Here is a 27,268-nt window from a genome sequence, read left to right as displayed (position 1 = left end):
TTACCTTTCATTCATGCTGTATTTTGTACATCTGCCGAATTCACACACTGATCTTACACTGTGCTTTTATGTGTATAGTAAGGGAATTTAGTTTCCCGTTTGTTTCTTCCTCCTCTTGTTCCTTCTCTTTGTCTGGAAACTTTGACCTGTCTCATTTGTTTCCATGTTACTTTAGAGCAGCAAAATACTTCTGCTTCTCAAAATCACACAAAACAGGGCAGGGATGGAGATACAACTAAAAATATTACAATTGTATGTGTGCTAGACAGTCCATTGGGTTTCTGTGCTCTTTAGCTAGCAGATCAACATATCATCAACATATTATGCTGGTACCAAAAATACTGGCAATGCAGAAATGAAAGAAGACTGAGGAAAAAAAAAAAAAAAGAAAACCAAAAGTGAAAAAGGTGAAAGAAAATGATGTAATAATAATAAGTGTTGTACCAGCTTGAAGTACATCCCTCTTTAAATTCTTCCCCTGGACAATTCCCGTTGTTCTACTAATGGGTTGACACGCTGAGGTAAGGGTTTTATGCTTTTGTAGACTCTCAACATTTTGTGCTTATGGGATAAGCAACAGGAGTGAAGGAATAGCACAGCTTCCTGAGCTACTAAAGGTGTGTGTAAGACCCAGCAGTATTACCTGCGCGGTGCAACAAAACTCCTGTGACAATACTGGGTTCGTGAGTGCTGCTACAGTTTACTATTTTCTATAATAGATATGGTCATTACTCAATAACACAGCTCAGTAGCTGTCATGAACCATTTTTCCTGTTAGGAAGACTGTAATTTTTCTCTTCTGTAGCTCATATTTCAGTGCATTAGTGTACTGACCACAATGACAGTGACTTTCTGAATTTTTTTTCTCCCTTTTGTAGTGGATTTGGTATGGAATACAAAACCGATTAAAATGACCATAATAATAAGAATGATAATAATAGTAATAAAGAGGCTTGGGTTTTCCTTTTTCTGTCTGGTTGTTTTGACCACTTTCCGCTATTTATCAGTTTAGGCTGGTTTTCAGGCAGTCACTTTTTCCTGCGTAGTGGAGCTTTGCAGTCTTTACAGGATTATGACGAGCCTTCTCCTAAGGAGCTTGTGCATATTCCAGTGGAATAGCTTTTGCTATCTTTCGCAGTACTTGCTGCAGTGGCAGCTGTTGCTTCAAATGTCTGCTGCGTGTGTTATCCCGTTAGGTATCTCTACAGGTATGGCTTTTATTCTTGTTGGAATGAGAGTTATCAGGAAAAGAGCTGGAGGTGAGGAATCTCCACGTTCTTTGGCTCCGTGGCGTTCTGCTGCTTCCATCACGTGGGAGGCTCTCTGAAACCTTTGTGGACCATCTGTGGACCTGACGCTACTTTTGTAAAATGCAATGGAAAATAAATTAATTGAAATGGTCATCCCACAGTCAGAAACTACTTCCAATATCCAAAAATACTCTAGGTAAATCCTCAATCTCTGTTGAAAATGGGAATGACCTCTTTCCCCTCTCCTTTCCAACAACAAGATGGTGTGCACAAATAATTAACATAATTTCAGGATGAGTGTGTTTTATACAGGGATACTGTTTTGCTGATATTATTTGCTTTTTCTGGTCAGTTTTGGTTTCTTGGTGGTAGCGAGGAGGGAATAACTGCTATCTGTTGGAAACAATGTGGATTTCAGTCTTCTAGTTTCCCTGGTATCTTCAGCACTTAAAACTTTCTCCTGTGATGCTAGTAGCGTTTATGGTTCTAAATTTTGTTAAATGCTAAGTTTTTTAAACATCTCCTAGCACCTTTGTGCATTGCAATCCCACCACAGTGCAGAACAGGAATTATGAAATAGAAAGGTTCTTGAATGGCCTCTTCTACATTTCATTGACGCAGAAATAGGCTGGTGTGAGTTACTTTCATCACCTGAGGACAAGTGGGATGAAAGTGATCTGATCAGCTGTGGCTAATGGCTTCAGTCAGTTACACTGGATTTCTTGTATGACGAGGCTTACCAGCTGACAGCATATGCCGATGAATTTAGTGTCGTTGTTCCAAAAAGGTTCATGAGATTTGCACGAGTCTGGTGTCCTGCTGCTGGTAGGATTTAGGGATGCTGAATTTTTAACAATAAATGAGCTTGTCATGATATAGAGCAAGTTTATGAAAAGCAAGTTTAAGAAAAATGTCTATTAGCTAATGTTCACTTGGCATCATTCTTGCATTCATATGTTTTAGCAATAACATTTTAATGTCTAATTGCTTTTAGAAAATCGAAAACATATGCTCTATGCTCCCCCCCCCCAAAAAAAAAACAAACACCAAAGAAATCTCATTTCTTCTTTTATACAGAATGCATCAAACTCAAAGATGAAGAAAAAAGTAACCAGAACTCAAGAAGCCAAAAAAATCTTGAAGAAGAAATTTAAAGTCAACACAAGAATAGTTTTTACTGAAGATGGAGAGGTAAGATAATTCAGAATAAGTGTATTTTGGTGAGAACTGAATTTGTAGTTTCTGTCAAGAAAAAAGTACATTATATATGTATATATTAAAAAAAAAAAACAACCTTTCATAAGTGTGTGGTTCTTATAATTGGTTTACATTTTGCTAAACTGTTCAGCTTCCATTTATATTCTATTCCACAGAGGAAAAGAGGAATGCTGAGTACTGACCTTGTTTTACATTTGTATTTGTAAGTTATTTGGATGAGAGCTGTTGTTATACTTAGCTATCTGTACTTCTTTCCTGCCTATTATCCTCAATTTCAGGTGGAATAGAGAACCTATTTTTTACTTGTAGGTAGATAATGCTATTTTCCTATAGGTAGTTGCCAGAGCTCTCCCAAGTCGAGTTAACTTATTGGAATTAGAGGAAGTTCCTGGTTTTCTTTCCAATGTTCACTATTTCTAGATGGAAGATGTTGTTAGAAAACCTAAGGGAGTACCAAATTTCTGCCTGCTGGTGCTGATGCAGCAGTGCATTGAAATTGGCCAGTAATTTAATTGGATCTTTTAATAGCCCCTGGAAAAATGTATTGATTTTATACAGCAAGGAACTACTGTGGATTGCTAGTTACTGTAGGGTTTCATTGTGGTGATAACCTCAGGAGCAAGTCTCCATGCTCCATAAACTTTCCTAACATTTGATTTCACAGCTTCAGATGTGTACATTGTTTTTCCATTTCCAGCACTAAGAAGAAAGTAATGTTTTTTGTGTTTTTTTTTTTAAACTCTAGATTAATTTCAGTAAGGCATAAACTGAAAGAGAGGTCACCTTCACAAGTAGTTCATTTGCTTTTGTGACCAAATAAAATAAAAGGATTTTGTATTGTGGATGAAGGGGGGTATAGCCATATAATTACTGTCATCAAACAAAATTTAAAAGGTTTTAGAGGTTGCCCTATTGACTGGAAATGATTTAGATATTTTTAGATATTTAAGTAGATAGATATTACATTAGATTTAGATATTCAATAGACACTTATTTAGATATTTTAGATATTCTAAAGTAGTTGTCTCATCTTAAAACATATGTGCAAAAGCTTCATGTGCCCATACAATGAAGCAAATGGGATGTGGAGCAAAAATTAGCAGAGGGACTATATTAACAGTAGAGAAGATGCTTGACTTGTTTAAGGTTAGAAACTTTGCATCTGTTCCTACTTTTTTGCTGGGCTGTATAAAACTGTACTTTCAACTTTTACTGTTCCCCTCCACATGCTTCTGCTTAAAAATAAATCTCCTTTAAGAAATGTAACTTCCTAGCAAATACACAAAGTCCATTTTATGAAACCAAGTGGAAACACTCGGTTGGGATAACCAGGATCCAGTTGATTAACACCCTACGTGCATTAGAGAGTCCTAAACATGCCTTTACATTTGTCTCTCTTTTTACAAACTATCTGAAAGACATTCAGTATTTTCTATCGTATAGCTTATTTTTAAGAGTTACTACTCTGTCAATCCATATGAAGGAATGATTTGGCAAACATGTCGGCTCATTAAGTATAAGCTCTTATATCATGAGATAGGTGGGGCTGTTTTTTGTTAATATGTAGTCTTTGTCTTCAGTTTAGAGCTTCAGTTATTTACGTTGGATGTGTTCAGCATGTCATCCACATGTCAAACGTGAATCTTAAAACATTTCCAATGCAGTATTCGTACAATAACCAAAGTAAACCTTCATGTCTATCCTCCTTGCTTCCCGCCAAAACACAGACCTGCAGTTAGAGTTATTCATGTACTCTGTGATGAAGTTTTAACTGATTTTTCTCTCCATTTGGAGAATTAGCAATATTGGAATGTTGATAATTTACTTGAAAATATACTGTTTAAACTTACTGACATTCTGTTCTGCATTATTTTGGAGAATCATTTCTTGAAAGCAAATACCATTTTTTTCTCTCCAAATGACTAATATGGTTATAAATTATTTATGCCATTAGGCAAAGGGAAAAAAGTTCAAGTGAATCTATTAAATAGTAACACGGTATAATGAAGACTTTATTTTTAAATACTTATTTTTGACTGAATGTGATGTTGAGTAAGGTATCTAAGTTTGTATTGTTCAAAATATTTTTTTCTTTGCAAATGGCCTTTTTATTTAGTCCAGAAAAAATAATGTGTTGGACTACTTAGGACATAAAAACTTTGATGTTCAAAAACATCTCTAACCATTGTTTTTCTTATCTATAATCCAGTTAGTGCAGCAGTGGCCACCTGTGCAAAAATCCAGTTTGGCTTTTGCAGATGAAGATGATGATGCCAGTGGTATCAACTTAGATAAAGTGAAAGAGATACTGCGGGAAGAAGACAAATTTGACAAAGAAGAATACAGGAAGAAAATTAAGGAAAAACACAGGGTAAGTTGATTTCTTCCTCAGTTGTTGAAGTGCAGAAATAGGTACTGTGATATAGATTACTCAGTGAGGGAAAATACTTAAATATATTGCACAGTAAGTGCCGTGCAAGTTCATTTAAATTCATCAGTGTTTTCAAGGCTACAGAGGACACAGATTGTTCTGACATTGTAAGTAGCTGGGTAACATGAAGCTATATACAACGCCAGTTGTTGATAACGATGTGTCTTTATTTCCAACTTTAAAATCTTGTAAGAGTTTAGTGGGAGCATTTTTTTTCTTTTTCTTTTTTTCTTTTTTTAATATAAACCAGTGTTCAGTGGAAGTGTTTGCTTGACAAAAAAAAAAAAAGATTTTTTTTTCCCCTGAAAGTGTTTGGGGAAAAGGGGAATTAAAAAAATCTCAGAAATGTCTCTAGACTACCGTGAGCTCAACATTCAGTAATAAATTTCAGATATGAAAAAGTGCTGACTTCTTACATTAGTGTTATTAAGGCTTTTGGATTTTTTTTCATGATTTGTTCAATGTCGTATAATTTTGGATTTAATTTGGAAACTTTAGTAACTGTAGTTGGGCATTAAAAAAAAAAAAGGCATTTAAAAACCTTTAAATTTACATACCATATACTTGCAAACTGCTTCTGGATTATTTGTCATTGACCAAAGCAGAATTTTCTGACTTTGTCACATATGGAAGCCCACTGAATGTTTTTAGTGCTCAGTGCAGTTCTGTTAGACGTTGTGAGAAAGGTTTGGATTTCTCCAGGTCATGAATAAATGCGAGATCCTAGAACCACATGCGATTAATGGCCTACTTTATACTCAAAGCTCCTGATTTCCAAAGCATTATAAAGTGTTTTATTGCTCTGCTCTGCAAATGCTGACTTTATCCAGTTTGACTTTACCCACTAATTGCTAGTGATTGATGCTGGATGTTCTAGTGTCTGTTAAGGTTTGTGTTTAAACAAAATAATTCAGAGAGGATTTATGAAATCTTCGAGTTACATTTAGGCACAGAAGTATTCCAGCTGAAGTCAAAGCATACTTCACACACTTAATCTGAAAGTCTACCCCTGTAATCCTGTTATAATGATTTGAGGACCATGAAAATCTCACCTTGTTTTTCATTAGTGAAGTGTTGCATTTGAGGGTAGCTGCAACGATATCATCTATTCTCTATCATACAGGTGAAATCATAGTCAATTTTTTGGGAAATAATGGTATTAGATTTCAAAGATGCAATTTAATAAGTAGGGAAGAAGAGACTTATGTATGACTTTACAATCAATCTGCTATTTACTGTCGAATTCGTATACTTCTAGTGATGCTGTTGTTCGATAAAAGACTGTAATGATTAAATACTTTATCAGCTGGTCTGTTAACGCATCTTTGCCTTTATAATGCCAAGGAGAACAAATGACATTGATCAGATGTTTACTTGCATTTAAAAAAAACAGTATTTCACCTGTTCAGATGCAATGATGAGAGAATGCATCTTTTTGAACGCCAGACAAGCACAATGAACAGAACGTGCCACATCATAAATATTTATAATTTTTTTGTGATTGTGAAAAGTGTCATATTTCTTGTAGCCTGCCTTACTGCGTGAATGTTTTTCGCACTACGACTAATTTTTATCCTTTAGGAAGAGAAAAAAAAATGTAGTGTAACAAAAAGAAAAATATATTTTAAAAAAAAGGCTTTTTGATTGAGGGACTGTGAAATGTGTCTGTAGTTTTAAGTGCTGCCTTCCTGCCTTCAGGCACTGCATGCGCATTCAGATTTTTTTTTTTTTGGCTTAACAATCGGAGGTGAAAGTGTTCCTTATAGTAAATTCTTTGTATGTGACGTAGCATTCAATTTCCTGATTGTCATTTAATTTTTGCAATGGTCTTAAAAATTTTTTTAAATCATAATTTTTCGCTTTCACATATTTAAAGGAGATGAAATTGAAAGGATGGACAGAGGGGACAGGAAATGGGATTTCAGGGTTCCCTTTGGTAGGGTCTCATTTGTTTCCCCACTGTCTCACTAACCTTGTGGTTGAAGATGATCTTCCACCCTCACTTTAGAATGCATTCAAGTTTGAGATGCTAATTCATTTTCAATAGAAATTGATGGACCTTTTATAAGGTAAAGTAACATGGATTGAATGCGTTTTTGTTACTATATGTTATTACTAAGACATGCTTTATGTCTGGGACAGCTGACAGCGAGCTGTTGCTGCTTAGGAAATAGTTTTAGTAGAAATAGTTGGGAGAATATGTCAAATCCTTACGTTTTGTTTGACGTGAGCAGAAGCAAATGCTATCTTTTTCCTCTTAGGTCATTTTAAGCTGTCTCGTGATAGAAGAGCCACTCTTCCAGTGGCTCATGAGGAAGCTGCATTTTTATTACAGAGGGCAGATGTTCCATTTTTTCTGAACAGAAAATATGTAATTAGTTAATTCACACTATAGGGGGAAGGTCTTTGGCATAAATTAGAGATTGTAGATAAATGAGTATTACAGATAACTGTATTTTAGGGTATCCGGTTTCAGCCATTGGTTTGTAACTGATATTATTTTGGAACTTACCCCACTGCCAGTGGGGCAAGTTGTCAGGCCTGAATTACCAAAAACATGCTAGGGAGCAGACAGGGTTTGTGGAGGGTGTTTTAAGACTGGGCCAAGGGAAACATCAGTATTTAAAATTTGAACTGCCTGATAATAAAAAGGAATTATGTGGCTACTTTCACATCGACTACCGAGTGGTATTTAAAAATGCCCACCTCATAAGGTTTCCCTTCACAAAAGGTAACAGAATTGGTGAACAGCAGAGACTTGGCTGAGTCTGAACCTCTGACTGTGATCTCAGCGATGTTAAGGAAGAAGACTTGTTGACTACATGTATCGTGACTGCGCTAGACAGGCCTGATCAGGAGCCTGATCATTGTCTGAATGTGCTATTAGAAGTTTGGTTGTGTGTGTTGAGCCTGATGGACTAGCTGTGCGTGTTATTTTGTAGCCTCGCTTGGAGGGAGAGGAGGAAATGTAATTTCAGATTCAGGTGTGTTACTAAAAAGGACATGAAAGCAACAAACTTTATCTTTTTTTCTTTACTTTGGGAAGGTAGGGTTGTCTTAGTGCCCCTTCATGTGTCATTGAAAGAAGAGCTTCTGTGCTATAATCTAGAGGAAACAATGAGCAGCAGATTTATTTTCTTGTGTGAATTTATACATTGAAGCATCTGCGTACATTTTTGGTCTCAAGCCTGGTGGTAAGTACGCTCCTTAGGGAGCGCATCATTAGCAGTTAAATTTGGATTTATTTGAATTTCATGTTACTGAAGTTGCGTATGCAGCCCTGTCTGCATAACGAGAAATACAGAAACAGCACAATCTAATAGGTTAAAAACTGTACCAGCCCTGTCTGCATAATGAGAAATACAGAAACAGCACAATCTAGTAGGTTAAAAACTGTACCAAAAGACAGGAATTTTGGCGTGTTGTTGTGGTACTAGCTGGTGGTAAGCCTTTCAGCAAGTCACTTATCTCTGCCTACATCTTCTTGCCTGCAAGGCACAGTTAATGGTAGTTGCACCCTCCTGAGGCACAGTGCGAGCTGGTGAGTGCTCCTAGAGAACTAAATGCAGAAGCACTTGTTACTGACAAATAATGCAGGAGCAAAGTAGGTGGTGAGCAGATATTAACTGAAGAGTGCTGAATCAAAATGGCATGTATCTTTAAGCCTTGACTTGGATGGGATTATGTTGGGACACATGGTTAATACATCCTCAGGTTGCTTTTTAATGGGTTTAGTCTAGTAACTATTGAATTTAGGTTAGAGAGCTCCCATGGCAATCTGCGATGCAGAGTAATACAGAAGATATAATCAGTGCTCTGCAAAAGCTCAGTTTTTAAGTCTGAAATTCCTGCTGTTCGGTAGTGTAAAAATGTGACAACATTTGTCCTTTGTAATAAGAACACAGCAAAGTGTCTTGGGACTTAGGTGTGTGCAGTAGAAGCGAGTGGAAATATTTAGGCATACCATGTGTGACTTCAGCCCATGCCTGTTTCATAACTTTGACTATTGAAAGTCAACAACTTTATTTAAATATATCAAGTAAGTTACCAAAGTGAAGATACTTTTAAAAATTGCCGTTAGTTTGTATCTATTACACAGGTGTAATTGACAAGAGAAAAAACAGGGTGTTTTAAAATAGAATATTCTAAATATTAAAATTCTGACTAAAAAGATCTGTTTCTGTATCGTGGTGTCATGACCCGTGTTGACTACGTGTGAAAAACTTGAGTGTGCATCTTGAGTCTCCATTTCAGATATAATATTAGGACATGATGTGTTAGAAGACACCTTGGTGGGATAATAACTTTGTTTCTAGAAATTTTATTTATGAAACTTGAAGATGTAGCATACACATGTACATGCATAAGTATTGCTGCTGAAAAGAAACCCTCAGTGCTAGGTCTTTATTTTATAAGCAATAGGTTCGGTTACGTTATACCTAACCTACTGGATGCAGTCTCAAGACTGTATCTTGTTCATGCTAATCTAGTACAATAAACAGTGCATTTGTTTCTCTGTGCTATCTAACATTTATCAAAAAAATGACTAAAAAGCAAAATTTAAATCTGCTATATTCTTCATTTATTGGCATATTGAAGATACTAGGTCTGAAAATGAGAAGTGCAAGTGCCCAGTGATGCCAATTAGGTAACATAAAAAAACGATCACAAGAGAAATGTGGCAATGCTGATCGACGGAATTACAATTTAGGAGAGATTTATTTCACATATTGTACTTAGCAATGCTCAGTGTTTTTCTTGTGGTTGAGAGGCAGAACTATTAAAAATAAATAAATAAAAGCTCTCCAAACAGAGTAGAAATTAATTCTCCAACAATGATATAGCAGGTTGTGGAATGGGTAAAAAATTTACTGGAATAAGATGTCATAGCGAGCCCACTGCTGGGGGATTACTCTGAATTATACATGTGACAGCTTGCTAAATATAACTTGGAAAGAACATTTGGAGAACGTAGCTGATGGCTTGCTAATAAGTCTGTGGAACAACAGAAAAGTCAATTTAGAAAAGCGATGAGAAAACTGAGTAACTCTGGTTCTCCCCTTCCACCTTTCCACTGTTAACTGAAAGACATGTTTCATTTTGCTCATGGCATATATTAAAGCTGGAATATGTAACAGAATCAAAGCTCTTTAAAAAATACATACAATAAAGTAATTTAGGCTCAGGTGTTTCTATGCTTTTTGCTTTCTAGTGGATTTCTTCCATTTCTTATGCTGTGTTCTTCCTACAGCCTCCACTTCGCTTAAGATTTTACTGTTTTTTCATAGAGAAAATACAGCTGTCAGTCACACGCTTTCATCCCTTCCTGCACACTCTCTCACTGGCATTCAGCAGTCCCTTGTATACAAAGTCTTAAATCCATCATTTGTGACTGTCATTCCTTCTCTTAAACTCCTCTGTATGCCGCTGCACTGTCAGCCAAAATATATCACAATATAGCACAAACTCTGTCATTTGACCTTTACTTTTTGCAGTAACAATCATTATTTCTTTCCTGTCTTTGTTTTCATTTCTATCCTGCAAGCAGACTGCTAAAGAACTTTTTATTGTCCAGCTGGCATCTTTTCTAGCATGAAGTATGGCAACTCTGTTTCTTGGTCTTCTGCCGTGGTTACCGACTTTTTTCCTTTCTGCTTTTGCTTCAGATCTGTTGAATATCTTCACTTAACTTCATCAGTTTAACTTCTGTTCTTTCACTTAACAAATCTCATATGTCTGTGTCTTGATTCATATTTCCTCCTCTTTATTCCTTTCCTCCCTGCTACATGTGATGCTGGTGGTGTAGTTCCTTGTTTTGTATGTTTGGCAGTTTTCATTTCTTCCTTTGAAACAATTTCTGAAACATGTTAAATTTAAAATATCATTCAGATAGGTGAGAATACCACCAGAAAGCAAATACATTTTGGTTTTGTATAAACCACATGCAGCAGTCTGCTCCATGGCCAGGTGCCTCAGTAATCAAAAAATCCTCTGAAATGACGCGGGTGCTAGTCCCTGAGGTCTCTTCATTGGCTTTAAAAGGGTGAATAACAAACAATTTATGGAATGCTGTGCAAGTATTGGTTGTTTCAACAAGTTTTTTTATGTCCTACATGTGGGTTCATATTTTGATTTAGATTATCAGTGAGTAGATTTATAAAAAGACTGCTTTTTATTTAAAAAACAAAAAGCCTGTCATTTTATAGGCCATCTCCCATTGAAAATCCCTCTCCTTATCATTTCTTCAGTATGATCTTGACAATGAAAGATCTTGGGGGGGGGAATTAGAGCTTCTTAAAATCAAAACTTCCACTAGATACTTTTTTTTTTTTCTTAAGGTGAATATGGCCTGTCAGCTTAATAGGAACTTTTTTCACAGAATCATTTCTGATGATTAGCAGTATTCATCCACAGGCCAGAAGGTATCCACAGGCCATTGCTTTTAAAGCTATTTGTGAATGTCTTCCAAATGAGTACAGTTTTCAGTGTGATCAGAAATATGTTTTGGTGCATTCATGAGATGCTTGGATTAGATGAGATGTGTGTTGCAGTGCCTTAAGGCATGTGGAAACTTGCAAAGCATCTATGCTATAATTAGGTTTCCTTCATGAGTCTCACATTCTGTTATCCTCTCCTTCCTTTGCAAATGGGGAGAAATTGAAAATGTGATGGATAAAAATAAATACAAATCTGAAGTATAATTGTAACGTAATTAATGCTTATTGAAATTTTGGAAGCAAAGTAAATCTTAGCAGTTGACCACATGGGAAAGGGCAGTAACACTGATCAAGACGCTGTGAAAAGAATTCTGCATTAATGGGTATTTAATGACATCGCAGCGAGAGGTATGAATTTGAGCTCTTTTGAAATGTGTAAAACGTTATAAACAACAACAAAGGGAGAAGGGAATAAAGTATTCAGAACATGTTTTAACACTCCATTTTTCAAGTTTTCAGCTGAAAATGCACTGTTGTTAGGAAGAAAATAGTGGCAGAGAGGGATTCATCTTGCTTTTTAATAACCTCTCTTTCTGCCAACCCAAGCTCAGCAAAATAGGTGCTGAAGGAAAAATGAACAGGAGCCTTATTTTTTACCTCATTTTCCAGCAAGTAAATGCTGTGAACTTAGCATGATCAACATGAGAAGATGGCTAAAAGTAATGTTTTCCCTGATTTGGGTGGCATTAGTAGCAAATAAGCTCAGGCCATCTTCAGGGGCCTGATATTGCAAGGTACAAGGCGTACCTTATGGAAAGACTTTTATATAATAAAAATCTTGGAGCTTCAGGAAGAGTGTGCTTATCCCAGTGAATTTATTCAATAACTTTCTGTTTAAAATTCATTCTTGAAAATGGAAGGTTGCAGACTGGTAAGGAAATTGAAATCCTGTGGACTCCCAACATCTAAGAGGTTTCTTTTGTGGGCCCTCTTAGATGAAGGCTGCTGTGCTTTCAGGTTATGGATCTGGCTGGGCATGTGCACAAAGACGTGCACAAAGACACCAGTCAAGGCTGGGCATCTACTCCAAAGACATACATGTACAATGTGTGCATGCATGGTTGGCCACAGAGACAAGAGAGGCAGAAAATAAACATGCAGGCAGCACACAGTTTTATTCCTTCTTCCGGTCTGATCAGGGTTGATGTGTGCTAGCAGAACATGCAAACACCCTCACTCCATTGATTCACAAGCACATTAGTATTCATTGATCCCTTAAATAACAGCGTGGGCTGTAATTATGTTGAATATCCTTACCCACAAGGCAGGGCCCTTACATAGTGAGTGGCTTTCACACCTTGGGTCTTTGAGATGTTGGTCTTTCCATACAGTCTCACAATGCCTTTTAAATACTCCATAATAAGTTTGCTTTTTCCCATGAGACCAATAAAAAAGATAATCTTGCTTCTCTTGTTCTGATTAGTTATGAAGGTCTGTGTGAACCTCTTCAAGGTTGCGCTTGCGTGGTTCCTCTAGTGGTCTATCTATTATTATTCACTGCTTGTTTAAGTGCATTTGGTGTGAAATTTATTACTACTTTTGTTTGTTGTGCTTGTCTCTCTGTTAACTAGGTATTCTTACAAACTACATCATTAAATTCCAGGTATCCCTAGAGAGACCATCCAGGTAGATTTAAGCATGGATGTCAGAAGGAATGTTTTCTCATTTTTACATCAGTATAGAGACCTCTTGTGAGACCACACCTGGAGTACTGTGTTCAGCTTTGGGACCCCAGCATTATAGGGACTTGGCCTTGTTGGAGCGGGTACAGAGGAGGACCATGAGGATGATCAGAGGGATGGAGCACCTCTCCTATCAAGAAAGGCTGAGACAGTTGGCATTATTTAGCTTGGAGAAAGGAAGGCTATGGGGGACCTCAGTGATTTTTCAGTGTAGAAAAGGGGCTTATGAGAAAGATGTAGAGTTTTTACCAGAGCCTGTAGGGAAAGGACATGGGACAGTGGTCTTAAACTAGAAGAGTAAAGTTTTAAATTGGATATAAGGAAGGCATTTTTCACAATGCGGGTGGTGAGGCCCTGGCACAGGCTGCCCAGAGAAGCTGTGGATGCCCCATCCTTGGAAGGGCAGAAGGCCAGGCTGGATGGGGCTTTGAGCAACCTGGTCCAGTGGGAGGTGTCCCTGCCCATGGCAGGGGGTTGAAACTGGGTGGTCTTTAAGGTCCCTTCCACCCCAAGCCATTCTGTGACTTTATGGTTGTATATATATATATATGAAGGAAGGAGAGTAGGAGAGAAACAAACTTTATTAATTTTGTATTAATTCACATACCATTCTTCAGAATCTGGAATTGATGCTTCCTCCAAGGAAGAAAAATTGGAGTCATAAGAAGAGGCTTGATATAACAGCCATGGTACTCAGTTTAGAGCTGATGCATAAAAAACATGAAGATGTCTGGATGCGTTTAGGGGCAGAAAAAATAGTATAGTTATACAGTATATTGAGCATACTCAGAGAGAGTACTTGGATATCTATGGTCACCTAACCATGACTGTGAAAATCTGTGTGAATGGAATTGACACAATGAAAGGGGCACCTTGTGTGTGATCTTATTGCTGACAATTTTTTAGACTTGAAAACGAGACGTAAGTTTACTTATGGAGGAAGATTTCTTTTTCTTTATAACCTAAATTAGCTGAAGGTTAGAATTAAACAGCAAATTTAATTTTAAAAGCAGTAATGATGGTGATTTTAACCAGCAGGAGAAGAATGATCAGATCAAATCAGTTAAAATGTCAGCTGGTATTTATAGTGGTTATTTTTCCGTTACATACCTCACACCATACTGCACTCTTTGGGTTTATTTCCAATTAAAGCTGTAGCCTTTGTCTCCTGACTGCAGCCCCAGCCATGGCCCAGGTGAAAGAGTTTTTTGGGGGGAGCTCCTCGAACTTGCCCCTTCCTTTGGGCCCCTCCATCTGGAGCTCTGGGCCTTGTCTCTCCAGACCCTAACCTGTTTTTGCAAACGATTTCCATCGATGACAGAAAATTTATGATTAAACATGTTTGGTTTATAATTTTAAAAATTAATACTAAAAATGCCCTGGTCAGGCCTCACCTGGAGTACTGTGTCCAGTTCTGGGCTCCCGGGTACAAAAAAGACAGGGATCTCCTGGAAAGAGTCCAGTGGAGGGCCACAAAGATGATACGGGGCCTGGAGCATCTTCCCTGTGAGGAAAGGCTGCGAGACCTGGGTCTGTTCAGCCTGGAGAAAAGAAGACTGAGAGGGGGTCTCATCAATGTGTATAAATACCCGAGGTGTGGGAGACAGAGGGATTTGGCCAGCCTCTTTTCAGCGGTTTGTGGGGACAGGACAAGGGGCAATGGCCACAAAATGGAGCACAGGAAGTTCCGCACCAACATGCAAAAGAACTTCTTCACGGTGAGGGTGACGGAGCACTGGGACAGGCTGCCCAGGGAGGTTGTGGAGTCTCCTTCTCTGGAGATATTCAAGGCCTGTCTGGACGCCTACCTGGGCAGCCTGCTCTAGGGAACCTGCTTTGGCAGGGGGGTTGGACCTGATGATCTTTCGAGGTCCCTTCCAACCCCTACAGTTCTGTGATTCTGTGAAAATACTTGTAATAGATCACTGAGTACTGTGAATAACAGTTCAAGAAGCAGAACAGACCCTCCAGGGATTTTCTTTTTCTCGTTTTTACTCATGATAAACAAAAGAAATTATGTCCAGTTGATAAAGAAATAAATAGATGTTAGGCAACACAAACCATTTGGTGTGCTGGAAGATAAAGCAACCCTTGAAAAATAGTATTTGTAGCTGGAAAATGATCAATACATTAGTTCTGAGGAAAGATTGCATCGTATTTCAAAGGAAATAATCTGAAGGGGGAAAAATGTACTCTTTATTAAGTTAAGCACTTGAACTAGTCCTTCACTATGAGGTGAAATTTTTCAGATTTCGGTGTATTTGTTCAGTTGGCTTAGTGTGGTGCTGTGTGGGGATGGTACTGTTCTGTCATGTAAGGAGTGCGCCAGTGTGGGAGCAGGACATAAAGGAAAGGAAGTAGCAGCTGAGAGGAGTGTTTAGCTCAGCTGCAAAGAGAAGTATTAGAGATGGAGAGATGTGTAAAATAAATCAAGAGAGTATTACTTCATTAGAAAGCCTGTCTGAGCACTTTCATAGCTATTGTATGCAGGCAATGCTGCTGTTATAGCCCAAGTGCAGAGCTATTAAGATAAGGGGTTTGGGCACTGACAGGTGGGTTGACAGACATCCTTTTTCAGTCAGCACCAGAATCTGTTTGGCCTTGCTGGCGGAGGCAGCAGCTTGCTCATTGCTTGCTTTTTTTTTCTTCACTTCAAAAGCTGGATGGGCTGCACTTAAAACTTGAAGTGCCCTTCAATGTTTTCTAAGAGTTTTCCAGCAAAATCAGAGTTCTTGGCCTCATCTTACTGATGTGGAAAAGAAGGAAATGAAGTAACAGAGTAGGTGGTTTGAGTACACCCTGATCAGATGAATGCCAATACCACTTGTAAGCAGGAATTTGCAAGTGGAAGGTGGGGGGAGGCTGAAGAAATGCAAGCTTACATTAACTTCAGCTGAGGTGGGGTTGCAGCCATCATGTTGTCAGGGTAGGATGTAATGGCATGACTGCACAGAATGCCAGCCTCTGCCTTTCCTGGGTCTTCGAGACAAGCGAGCAGCTTCTGATGGGGACTGCACCCTCTGTTTGCTCAGCGCTCGGGTACTGCTGATGCCTTTATCTGTATGAGCAGGCACAGGGAGCTCTGGGCTATCTGCCGCCTTTCAGGATGGTGTATGAGTTAAGGCAGCTCAGAGTCTGTGACCCATCTAAGTTATGAATTTTCAGTCTTAAAAGGTATAATTCCTGTAAAACAGAAAGTAGTGGAAGAATTAGACAATATGCATCTTGATCAGACTTTCCTCCATTCTCTTTAAAATCCTGGCATTTTTTGCAGTGCAACTCCCATTGAATTTGTCCTTAAGTTTTCTGTTTGGTTTTAAATGTTAATTATGAGCTTCATTAACTAGCTGAATCCCTGATATAATTATTTTGAAAGCGTATTTTAAGTTGAATTAGGGTTACCTTTACCTCTACACATTATTGTTTGTATATGAATATGCATAGGTTTTGATGGAAGTGTCCATGTATTCATTTGAAAGAATCCCATTCATTTTTGGAGGTTCAGAAACTGGCTCTGATGGCAATGTGCACCAAAAAAAGAAAAAAATGTTACTGGACTGCCTCTGTATTTTAATTACCACAATTTAACATCTTTCTTATTTGTTAATTTTGCAAAGCTATTTGTTAGAAACAAACTGTATGTATATATTTGTATACATGTGTTAAGTATACATATGTTCAAAACAGATGGCCTATTGAAATTACTTAGCAACTTGTTAAAAAAAATCTGCCCCAGAAACATGTTCGATGTGTTCAGATGTTAGATGAGAAAGGAATCATTTTCATTTTTTTCAATTGTTTTCCTGTTTTGGTTTTGTTCTAACTATGCCCTGTAAGGGTCAATTTCTTCCAGTTTGTTTTTTCTTCTCTTAATTGAGGATGCCTTTTTCAATTACCTTTAAGACCTTTTCCACTGCTTGCATAATGTTTAAGATTGTTGTTTTGTCATTGGGCCATCTTTCACATGCTTTTGATGATGCACTTTCACACTTTGCCTATTTTGTTTTAAACAGGTCATACTAAACCTGTGTGTTTCATTTTCCCTACCTATTAAATAAACATCAGCCCCAAGGATGGGGTTTACGTTGTTATCTTCATATAGTTTTTTGTTTAAAGGGATTATTTAATAGATGTCTACAACCATATGTTAACAGACTAAAAGAAAAATCAATCACCGAAGTCACAAAAACTTTTTTTTTCTTTGAAGACATTAACATTTGTTTATTCAGTAGTGACCATTTTTTAACCTAATTTCTGTTTTTTCCCTTGGTTGAAAATAATATTCAATGTCTATTCAATTTGATCTTCCATTTGGGAACATTCTTTTAATTTGGTAGTTGGACCACTGCTTGCACGTAGATGATTTGCTAATCTTTATTAGAAAACAGATATTAAAATACACACTTAAAGACAGAAAATATACAAAATACAAATGCTAAATAAAATGTAGCGATGGCTAAAAAAGTGACTGCTGAAATGGAATTTTCTTACTCTGTGTATTCAGCTCTCTCCTGTTTACTTTTAAGTTATTAAAAATAATAAATAGCTCTCACTAATTTCTAGTTTTTATTCTGTCTACCTGTGCAGAACAAAACCACTGTGGAGGAGGGCATCATTTGTTTCTATGTTGGCTCATGTGCATGCTGACTGTGTAGCTAGAAGATTAATCTTGCTTTATGGGCTGGTGGCGTGTTTAGTAGAGCAGGATTTTCAGATCCCAAGTTGCTTGCAAGCTGAGCAGTTGAAAAAAAAACTCTTTTGTGTGTAAGCAGCACAGACCTGGTGTGAAATCTGAGAGAAGACAAATGTGGGATACCACAGTGCTATTTATTAAGTCACTTTTCAGAGCACATCTGCGCTTTAAAATCTGGGTGGAAACCAGCTTTTGAATATGATGATGCCAGTATATAAGAGATGCTGTGAATTTTTGAACAGCTGTGTGTGTATTTTCTGTAGCACAGCTGACTCTGGAGTCTCTATGTCCTACAAAAATATAGTAGATATGGAGAAATGATATCTGGTACTGGTATCAACTAGCAAGGCCTTATTGGCAAATGACAACCAGAATTTTTCAGGCAACAGAGTGACTTGTTCCAAACCCTGACCAGTTGTGAGAACTGTACACCATGGCCTCAGCTGTTAAATGTGATAGATTGGTAGCTCCAAAATATGGCACCAGTAGGTAAAGGATCGATTATTAAAAATGCAGCGTTAAAAGTTTTGATCAAACCCTGCAGGAGTTCTTTAGCATTTAAAAACAAACCAAAGAAACCAAAAACAAAAACAACAGCTTCAGACTCAGATGAACATGAAATTTTTATAGGAAATACGTTTGCCCTAGGCTATTTTAATGCTCTCAGGGCTAAATATGGAATGATGCATTACTTGTATCGAGTGAGACTATTTCATGCCTATGGGTAAGCAAATAGAAGAGGTCAGTGAAATTTAAGGCTGGTAAAACTGCTGTGCATCACCAAAACCAGGAATTTATTTCAAGTAAATCTGAGTTATTAGCTATGTAGAAATTCCTTAAGAAAAAGAAGAGAGACATTTATTGTAAAACAGAACAAAAAGCAAAAAACACTCAGAAGCTATTCAGAAATTGAAAAGCTGAAAGAAAAAAACACTAATGTGATAGAATTATAGAGAGGTTTGGGTTGGAAGGGACCTTAAAGACTGTCTAATTCCAACCCCCCTGCCATGGGCAGGGACACCTCCCACCAGCCCAGGTTGCCCAAAGCCCCATCCAGCCTGGTCCTGAGCACCTCCAGGAATGGGACATCCACAGCTTCTCTGGGCAACCTGTGCCAGGGCCTCACCACCATCTAAATAAAGAATTTCTTCTAATCTAAACCTACTCTCTATTAGTTTAAAGCTGTTACCGCTTGTGCTATCACTCCACCCCCTCACAAAGAGTCCCTCCCCAGCTTTCCTGTAGGCCCCCTTCAGGTACTGGCAGGCTGCTGTAAGGTCTCCCCAGAGCCTTCTCTTCTCCAGGCTGAACAAACGCAACTCCCTTGGCCTGTCTTCACAGGAGAGCTGCTCCAGCCCTCTGATCATCTTTGTGGCCTTCCTCTGGACTTGTTCTAATACTTCCATGTCCTTCTTGTGCTGGGGGCCCCAGAGCTGATGCAGGGCTCCAGGTGGGGTCTCACAAGAGCAGAGCGAAGGGGGAGAATCCCCTCCCTTGTCCTGCTGACCTCGCTGCTTTTGAGGCAGCCCAGGGTACAGGTGGCTTTCTGGGCTGAAAGCACACATTGCCAGCTCACGTCAAGCTTCTCGTCCACCAGCACCTCAGGTCCTTCTCATGGATGCTCTCAATCCATTCTCTGCCGAGCCTGTATTTGTGCTTGAGTTTGCCCCATCCCAGGTGCAGGACCTTGCACTTAGCCTTGTTGAACTATGTCAAATAAATCTATTAATAACACGTGACAATAAACTGTGTATTTTTTTAATGTTGCCATTAAACCTCTGGACAAAATAAAATGAACTCTCAACTGTAGAAAGAAGAGAGTCAAAGAAAAAGGGGCTTTCTGGGAGAAAAAAAAAAAAGAACTTTCAGCTTTCAAAAGTGCAGTTCTTTGTTTTTATATCTAAAAACTACGGCTGATCCATATAAACAGAGTTTATATGTATTTTTCACATATTCCTAACCTCACCAAATAGAGAGGGCTGTTATTATTCGTTCCTTTTTTGCCTCAACTTAAGAACACAGAATGGGAATGTTAGAGTTTTGTCTTCTAATAAATGTGTTAGTGTCTTGAGGGAGAAGTAAAAAGGGTATGAATTTTTGTTTTAAAATCCAACTGTGAAAGAAGAAAAATTGAAAAGTCAGTTGCAGAGCTAAGATTCTAACTTTTCCATATATTAGAAACAGAAGCAGTTTTATATCCATGGTTTTGGCTCCTTGTTAGGCAGAGCAGTTGCCAGTTCTAATGCAGAAAAGGTAGAAGGGTGCAGTAGCTGTAACTGCTTTTTGTGTAGTTGAAAGCCAAATGATATAGTCAAACTATATGATGATTACAGATTTTCATTCCTGTAATCACTGAGATTATTAACCGTCCTCATGAACTTGATGTGTAACTGGGGGAAAAGAATGGTACTTCGCAGGAAAATTTTAAAAGCTGATCAAGAAGGCCTCTGAGCTGTGTAATACCATTAATGTTGGTTTAAAAAAGGTCTTGAAACAGCAGGAGAGTTCTGGAAGGATTTGAGAACTACCATGATAATACTTTTAAGGATAATAAGTTGGTAACTTACCCTGCTGGTAATCTACAGCAGAATAATAAAATGACTGACTTAAGTTTGCCTTAACGAAGAACTGAATGAAGGGAGTATCAATAACTAGTATGGTTTTGTGGAAAGTAAGTGTAGTAAAATGTGCATGTATGTGTAATTTTATCAGAACAGAATCTGGTTTGGTAAATAAATCTATGGAATATACTGAATTTTCTGCAAGCTTTTCACTTAAATGTTTTGATTAATAAGTTAGATTTAACAAAATTAACGTTGTGCAAATTAAAGGGACTAAAACTTCAGCAACTGCAACATCCCAAACCAGTGGCTCCTGATTAAGTAGATGTTTCTAGTGGGACTATGGGATTTGTTCTTCACGGTGTGCTATTTCAAGATTATTTTGCGGTGAAATGGAAGAAGACTTTCTTGCTAAGCTGTGCTTGAACAAAGAAAGTTGTGTTTTAAGACAGGCATGAATACAGATTTCTAGGAATAAGAAATTTGGAACATATTTTTAGGACTGAGCTCTTCTCTTAGAGATGGAGACATTGAGAGAGATTTGGGTGCATGTTCTAGCTGATCAGGTTGATGTGAACTATTGCAGTGGGATTCTTCTGGCGTGATCCCCAGCCAACCCTGAACTTGTGCAGTATTAGCTGCTCCATCTGGATGCGTGCAAGTCTGTGTGGCCTGATGGGATTCAACCCAGGGATAATACTTGAGAGCTGGCTGATGTCATCACAAGACCTCTCTCAATTATTTTTCAATGGTCTTGGGAGCCTGGGGAGGTCCCGGTTGACTTGAAGCTGGCAAATGCTGATCCAGTTTTTAAGAAAGGCAAGAAGGAAGACTCTGGCTATTACAGGCCTGCCAGTGTCACATCAGGGCCTGTTAAAAGAAGATGGAGAAGATTATTCTGGTAGTTACTGAAAAGCACTTGAAAGATAAATGCAGCCATTGGTAGTAACCAACAGGAGTTCATGAGGGGAAAGTCCTGAACTTAATTGCCTAGTTGACCAGGGGAAGTCAGTTGATGTAATCTTTTCAGAATTCAGTAAAGCTTTCGATACTGTTTCTTACAGAATCCTTCTGGACAAAATGTCTAGCATGCAGCTAGATAAATATTTAATATAATCATAGGCTGGTTGTTAGGAAAAAGTCCTTTACCAGGAGGGTGGTTGGGCACTGGAACAGGCTCCCAAGGGAAGCAGGCATGGCACCGCGACTGCTGGAGTACAGGAAGCGTTTGGACAACACTGTCTGACATAGGGTCAGATTTTTGGGTGGTCTTGTGTGGAGCCTGGAGTTGGACTTGATGGTCCTTGTGGGTCCCTTCCAACTCAGGATATTCTGTGATGCTATGAAAGGGGATGATAGAATTACTGAGCATAGAAACAAGTGACAAGTATGGTTGGGCAGATAGTGAGATCTCAGATATGTTTGTTTCTGGGATATTCAGAAAAGTAGACCTAAATGCTGAGAGACATGTGGACCTGATTTTCTCTATCTTGCAAAAGAAAGTTAGGAGGTTGCATGACTGGGATGTATCTATGTAAGTACCTGAACTTTGATTACATGGGGTCCTTCAGAGTAGTTGATAGAGGAAGAAAAGTTCCAGGGGCTAAAAATAAAGATACGTAGATCAGATTAGAAACAGCAGCTAGTTTTGAGTGACTGTGGTGTACTGTCCTTCAGTGAAAGGTTTTTAAAATCTAGATAAAGTTCTTTCTAAACCAGGATATGTATTGTAATAGAAGTTAATTCAGTCCTATGTTGTGCTAGTCAGGCACATTAATCCCATCTCCTCACCTGTTTCCATAAGTCCATGAACCTGTGGTCCTTGATCTGTCCCAACTGCTCTGCAAATGATGTCCTGATAATCTGTATTTAGCAGCTGTTCAAAACCCATCATGTTGCTGACATCAGATAATAAAAGAATGTTCTGGCCCTTGTCTTTTAATGTGAGATTGCTTGTTTTTCATCTAAAGAGGCCAAGTTAAGTTGCAGCAAATTATTTCACTGAGTTTTGTTTAAACTTCTTTATCGCGCTTAATGTTGATAGCCCCAAAAGCACATAGCTAGCTCTAAACTGTAAAGAAGATGCTATATAGGTGCAAAAGAGAGCTACAATTCAATATAAATGCAAAACAAAATACGCATACTTGACTTCACCATTGTAGACCAGACTATTTAATCAAACTGTGATGCTTTAAAACTTTATCTGACAACCTTGTGGTGCTATGATGTGAAGTTATGCCTTACAGATAGTCAGCCAGTAGCATGTATAATGAAGTATTCATACGTTGAAACAACCTTTTGTTTTCCTATGCTAGGATTTTTTTTTGTCTCTAAATTATGTGCTATTTTTACAAGTTATGATTTATAGCTTGATAGGATAGTGATAAAATCTGGTATTCTTATCGTGGTCTGTGTTAAGTATTCCAAGAAAATCCAGACTTTGTGTAACTTTTTTTTTTCCCGTCTATGAAAACCAATGTTAGACACTGAGTAGGTACAGATAGCTACAGGCATATCCATAGATGAACAGAATCTGTTGACAGGAAATAAATCAATATCAGATTGTTTGGTTAAACTTTGCCTCGTGTGATTACTTTTTTACAACTGTCTTACAGTATGCTGTCCATGTGTGTTCTGCATGTGCCCATATTTCTTCCTAGCAGTAGAAATGAGGAAGTGTGACATCATGTTAAAATACTCAAAATGAGTCTTTGAAAATCTATGTTCCTGGCTATGCTGAAGCATTTCCTTGTAACTTAAGGCAATACAGTTAATTTCTGGTTTTATGCACTCGTATATAATAGGGTGTCTTTATTACATGGTAATATTACTTTGGCACAGTAAAATTTACAATTTGTCCATTAGGTAATAGAAAATAAAGTCCTGGCTGGGGAAAAGTGTTTTGGCACTTGTTCAGCACGTGGTTTTTCAGGATAGCGTGCTGTATGTACTGATGCATGTGCTTGAAGTTGCACATAAATCTAAGCAGTGCCACAGTAAGATTGTTTTCCTGCATTGAAGCCTACATTAAAGCATGATGGCTATTCCTGCATCAGCAAGCAAGTTTGCAGTGTAATGTAGTTTGTGCTGAGAGCCAGACTGCGCACTGTGAGGTGGTGGTGAGGTTACACCCGACTACCTCTTACCTGATGCTTTGAATTGAATCACTTTGAGGGAAGCGATTGTTCTCCTCAGCATTCTTGAGATCCTTGAACTGAATCGCTTTGAGGGTAGTGATCTCCTCAGCATTCCTGAGATCCTGTCTGGAATACTGCACCCAGTTTTGGGACTCCCAGCATGGGAAGGCATTGACAAAGCAGAGAGTTCGGCAGAAGTCACTGAGGCGGTGGTCCTGTGAGGAGAGGCTGGGGGAGTCTGGTCAGCCTGGAGCAGGGGTGGCTTTTGCGCACCTCACAGCAGCCCCCAGTGCCTCCAGAGAGGTCATCAAGGAGAGAGCCGGGCTCTACAGAGCAGGGCAGAGCAAGAGGGCCATGGGCATGAGTTGAAACAAGAGGTGCAGCTTGGGGCGAAGTAGAAACCTTTTCTGTGTGAGGACAGTCAGGCAGAGGCATGGGTTGCCTGGAGATGTTCTGCAGTCTCCATCCTTGGGATTTTAACCCAAAGTGATGAAGCCCTGAGCAGCATGGTCTGACCTCAGAGATGACGCTGGTGTGAGCAGGAGGCTGGACCAGGCTGAGCAGAGGCCTCCTGATGTGTCCCTCAGCCTGAATGATCCTGTGAATGCTCAGCACTGGTTGGAGTGTGTAAGCTGTGCTCCTGGAGACTGCCTCGTAGCGTGAAGCAAAACGTAAGTGGGGCTGATGAGGGTGTTACTTTTTGAAACACACTCCTAATTCCAACCAAGTGCTAATGTAGATGCACTCTATATGAAATTCGGTTTTGTTTTTCATTGACAAGGAACCAAGTCTTACCAAAAAAAAAGGTCCTGGTAACACCTCTCTTTCCTGTTGTTGTTTTGTACTCCTGATTTCAGTCTCTGCACCTATGAGACCTTTTGTCTCTTTAGAGACTTACATATATTATGCTGTCCAGCATACTGCTCTGCTGTGGCATTATGTCAATCTTCTGCTTTCATAGCTGTCGTTCCAGTGCTCTGTTGTAAATCCCTTGAGCAGGAACTTCAACTGTTACTCTATTGGTTTAAGCCTGTGGCTGTAGTTAAGACACTGTCTTTTCATATACCATAAAAACTTTCTATCTAAAATTTTCTGTTCTATCCAATTTAAAAACAGCTTTATCCTGCTTTGTAATATCTGGTGAGTTATTTTCTAGCTCAGAAGTAAAGTTTGAAAAGGGATCACAGTTTTAGCAGAAAAATAAGAGAGCAATGGTGACCTGAAAGAGCAAAGAATGCCCAACTAAAGCATTTAGAAAAAGGGTGGGAGACAGTGGAAAACTTCAGTAAAAGCATTAGAAAAGCGTAAGTAAAAATGATCAAATGAATACAGATTTGACTTGGAAGAGAAGGAATAATATCTCCCTCTGGAATATGGTAACATCCTGTCTAATATCCTTTTACCTTTGCTGAAGTCCGCATTACTGGGCTTTCTGCTTGGAGCAAGTTAATTCATTGAGTGTTTCCAACTTTTTTCCCCTTCTCTCTTTTCTCTTTCATAAAGGTACCTGGCTCATACTTGAAAGAAAAAGCATTTACTCCTGTCTTTCATATTATTGGCATTCAGAAAGAAGCCAGGTCTTCATTCTTTGTGCCACTGTATATTTAAACACAGCAGTGTTCATCCCGATGAACTGGCTTTATCTCTTCTTTCCTTTGTCCATTTATTGTCAATCAGGGAGCTATTTCAGTCTGTTACCTGTTCTTGTTTTAATTAGGTTGGCAGGGACCTTTAAATATAAGTCACGTAAAGTTGGTGGTAAAGGTTGCAGTGTTTTAATGATGAAGGTTTTGGCAATTTGAAAGGTGTTCTGCAATCAGTTTAATATAGCCAATACATATTGGCAAATAAACAAAATCAGTTTGATTTAAGATGCAGTAACACTCCCAGGAAATTATGATCATGGAAAAAAAAAAAGAACAAACTGTTTTACTGTTTTGAGGTCTTGGAAAATCGTTTTGTTTTTTTTTCTTCTTTTCTTTTTTTTCTTTCCAGCATATGTCTGTGCTGCTAGGTGATTTGTCTGTCTTGGGGACTGAGGGTTAAGCGATGCAGCGGGCTTGTGCTCAGGATGTGTGGGTCTCGTTTGTTGCAGAGCATTCTGACTGTGTCCACAGCAGGTAGCATGGGCTTCTTCCCAGGGGCTTCTTTTGGCTCACATGCCCTTAAATATAATTGTTATTTTTCCTTGCTTTTTTGTGTTTTAAAATACCTGAAATAATACGAGAGCTGTGTTAGATCTGACTCCAGTGATGTCTTGGGTTTGTTTTATGGCATGTGTTGAATGCCCTGGCGTGTAGGTCTGGAGGTGCTGAGGTGTTAGTGTGCAAAGCTGTCAGGAACAGCACTGGAGAACTGTGCAAAGCAGAGAGACACAGACGTCATGCAGTTTTGTCCCTGCCTTCCTTTGGGGATGAACTCGATCTGTTCAGTTTTGATTTGGAGAGGAAAGGTTGATTTACTCAACGTTTGAAAGAAAACCAACATTTCTGTAGTTTGGGTAGTTGGGAGGATAGAAACTGGCACATACCAGACAGAAGTCTCAGAAGAAGTTGAATTTAGACACCGTTTTTGAAAATCGTGGCAGCTGTGTTCTTCTTTTCCCATCTCTGCACATGAACCACACTGCTTTTCCAAGCAGCTTTGTGTGGTAGCTTCCAATACGCCTTGGTAAAACTGGGGCTAGTGCTGGAAAATTGAAATTGGCTTGGCAGTAGAGTTACGTGGCAGAGTAATAAGCCTTTGTCAGTCCTCAGCTGAAAAGACTGCAGCAAAAATATCTGCTAGAGACTCAACAGCACCAGCAGGAATGTCTGTTGGGAATTAATAGTGCAGCAATAAGGCATGGGAAAAGAGGATGAAGGCTGACCAACAGAAAAATGGGACAGAGGGACCTGAATGTTTTGCGTCGGTGTCCCTTACCCCACGGTCTCTGTGCAGTCGTAGCTTTGATACTGTCATCCCCAGCTAGCACTGACATTGTCATCTGTGCTTTTCCCGACCAGATCACCTTACTCATTAATTTTATGGTGACTCTTCTTTCATTGTGATGATATGGCACCAGGACAGTTGGCGCTTTCTCGTTATTCCCCAAAGTGATCTGAAATGTGACCGCATGCCATGAAATGGTCTTGAGTGTCCTCCATGCTGAGGTGTTGTTCTGGGACTGATGGTAAAGGGATTTTATGTGGACTTGGTTCTAGATGTGCTGATGCTAGGGACAGCTTATGTTGCGTAAAGAAACAGAGAGCATTGCATTGCATCGGCTTTTTTATGCTGGCATTAAAAAGTTTGAATAACCAATGTCATTAGCATTGCTAAGACAAATGAAAAATAAGGAGTGGTGTGCTTTTCTCACTGATGGGTGCCCTAGTCTGAATTTCTGTCCTTACCTCATGAAACCAATAACTGAAAGGATGTTAAATTGCAAGGACCTGACGGAGTATAACATAATCTTTAAGATGGTTTAAAAATAAGCAAATCTCAGTAACAACAACAACAAACAACCAAGGCAATTAATAACAATTACATTAAAGATCTTGGCTACTTTTGGGTGTTCAAAAATCTGGCTGGCAGCTCTGAATGAATTTTATCACTGCTTTTCACTCATTTTCACATAGCAGAATCCCTTTGGTGGAGGCAGCTTGATGTTCTTAGGGCTTCTGAATCGATATGCGATTACTAATAAAAACTCTGCAGTAGCATTTACTTCATAATGGAGATATGAAAGCTAGGGAGAATATGGTTTAGCTTTCATTCTCCAGTGGCTTTAGCAGTTTAGAAGTTAGGGAAATGATCA

At 38.7% G+C, this 27,268-nt stretch overlaps 1 protein-coding gene across 1 annotated transcript in view; it reads left to right on the top strand.

The window, feature by feature from the left end:
• DDX10 (DEAD-box helicase 10) overlaps positions 1-27,268 on the top strand; it is a 192,249-nt gene that overhangs the window by 105,373 nt on the left and 59,608 nt on the right. Inside the window, exons 14-15 of the mRNA XM_083810823.1 lie at positions 2,328-2,441; positions 4,678-4,839. Of these exons, the coding sequence (XP_083666949.1) occupies positions 2,328-2,441; positions 4,678-4,839 (276 nt within the window). The remainder of the gene's footprint in view (positions 1-2,327; positions 2,442-4,677; positions 4,840-27,268) is intronic.

The sequence above is a fragment of the Anser anser genome, assembly GCF_964211835.1.
Source record: "Anser anser genome assembly, chromosome: 1".
NCBI classification, from domain to species: Eukaryota; Metazoa; Chordata; class Aves; order Anseriformes; family Anatidae; genus Anser; species Anser anser.
Note: the sequence above shows the minus strand (reverse complement) of the source record. Positions and strands in the feature narration are given on the sequence as shown.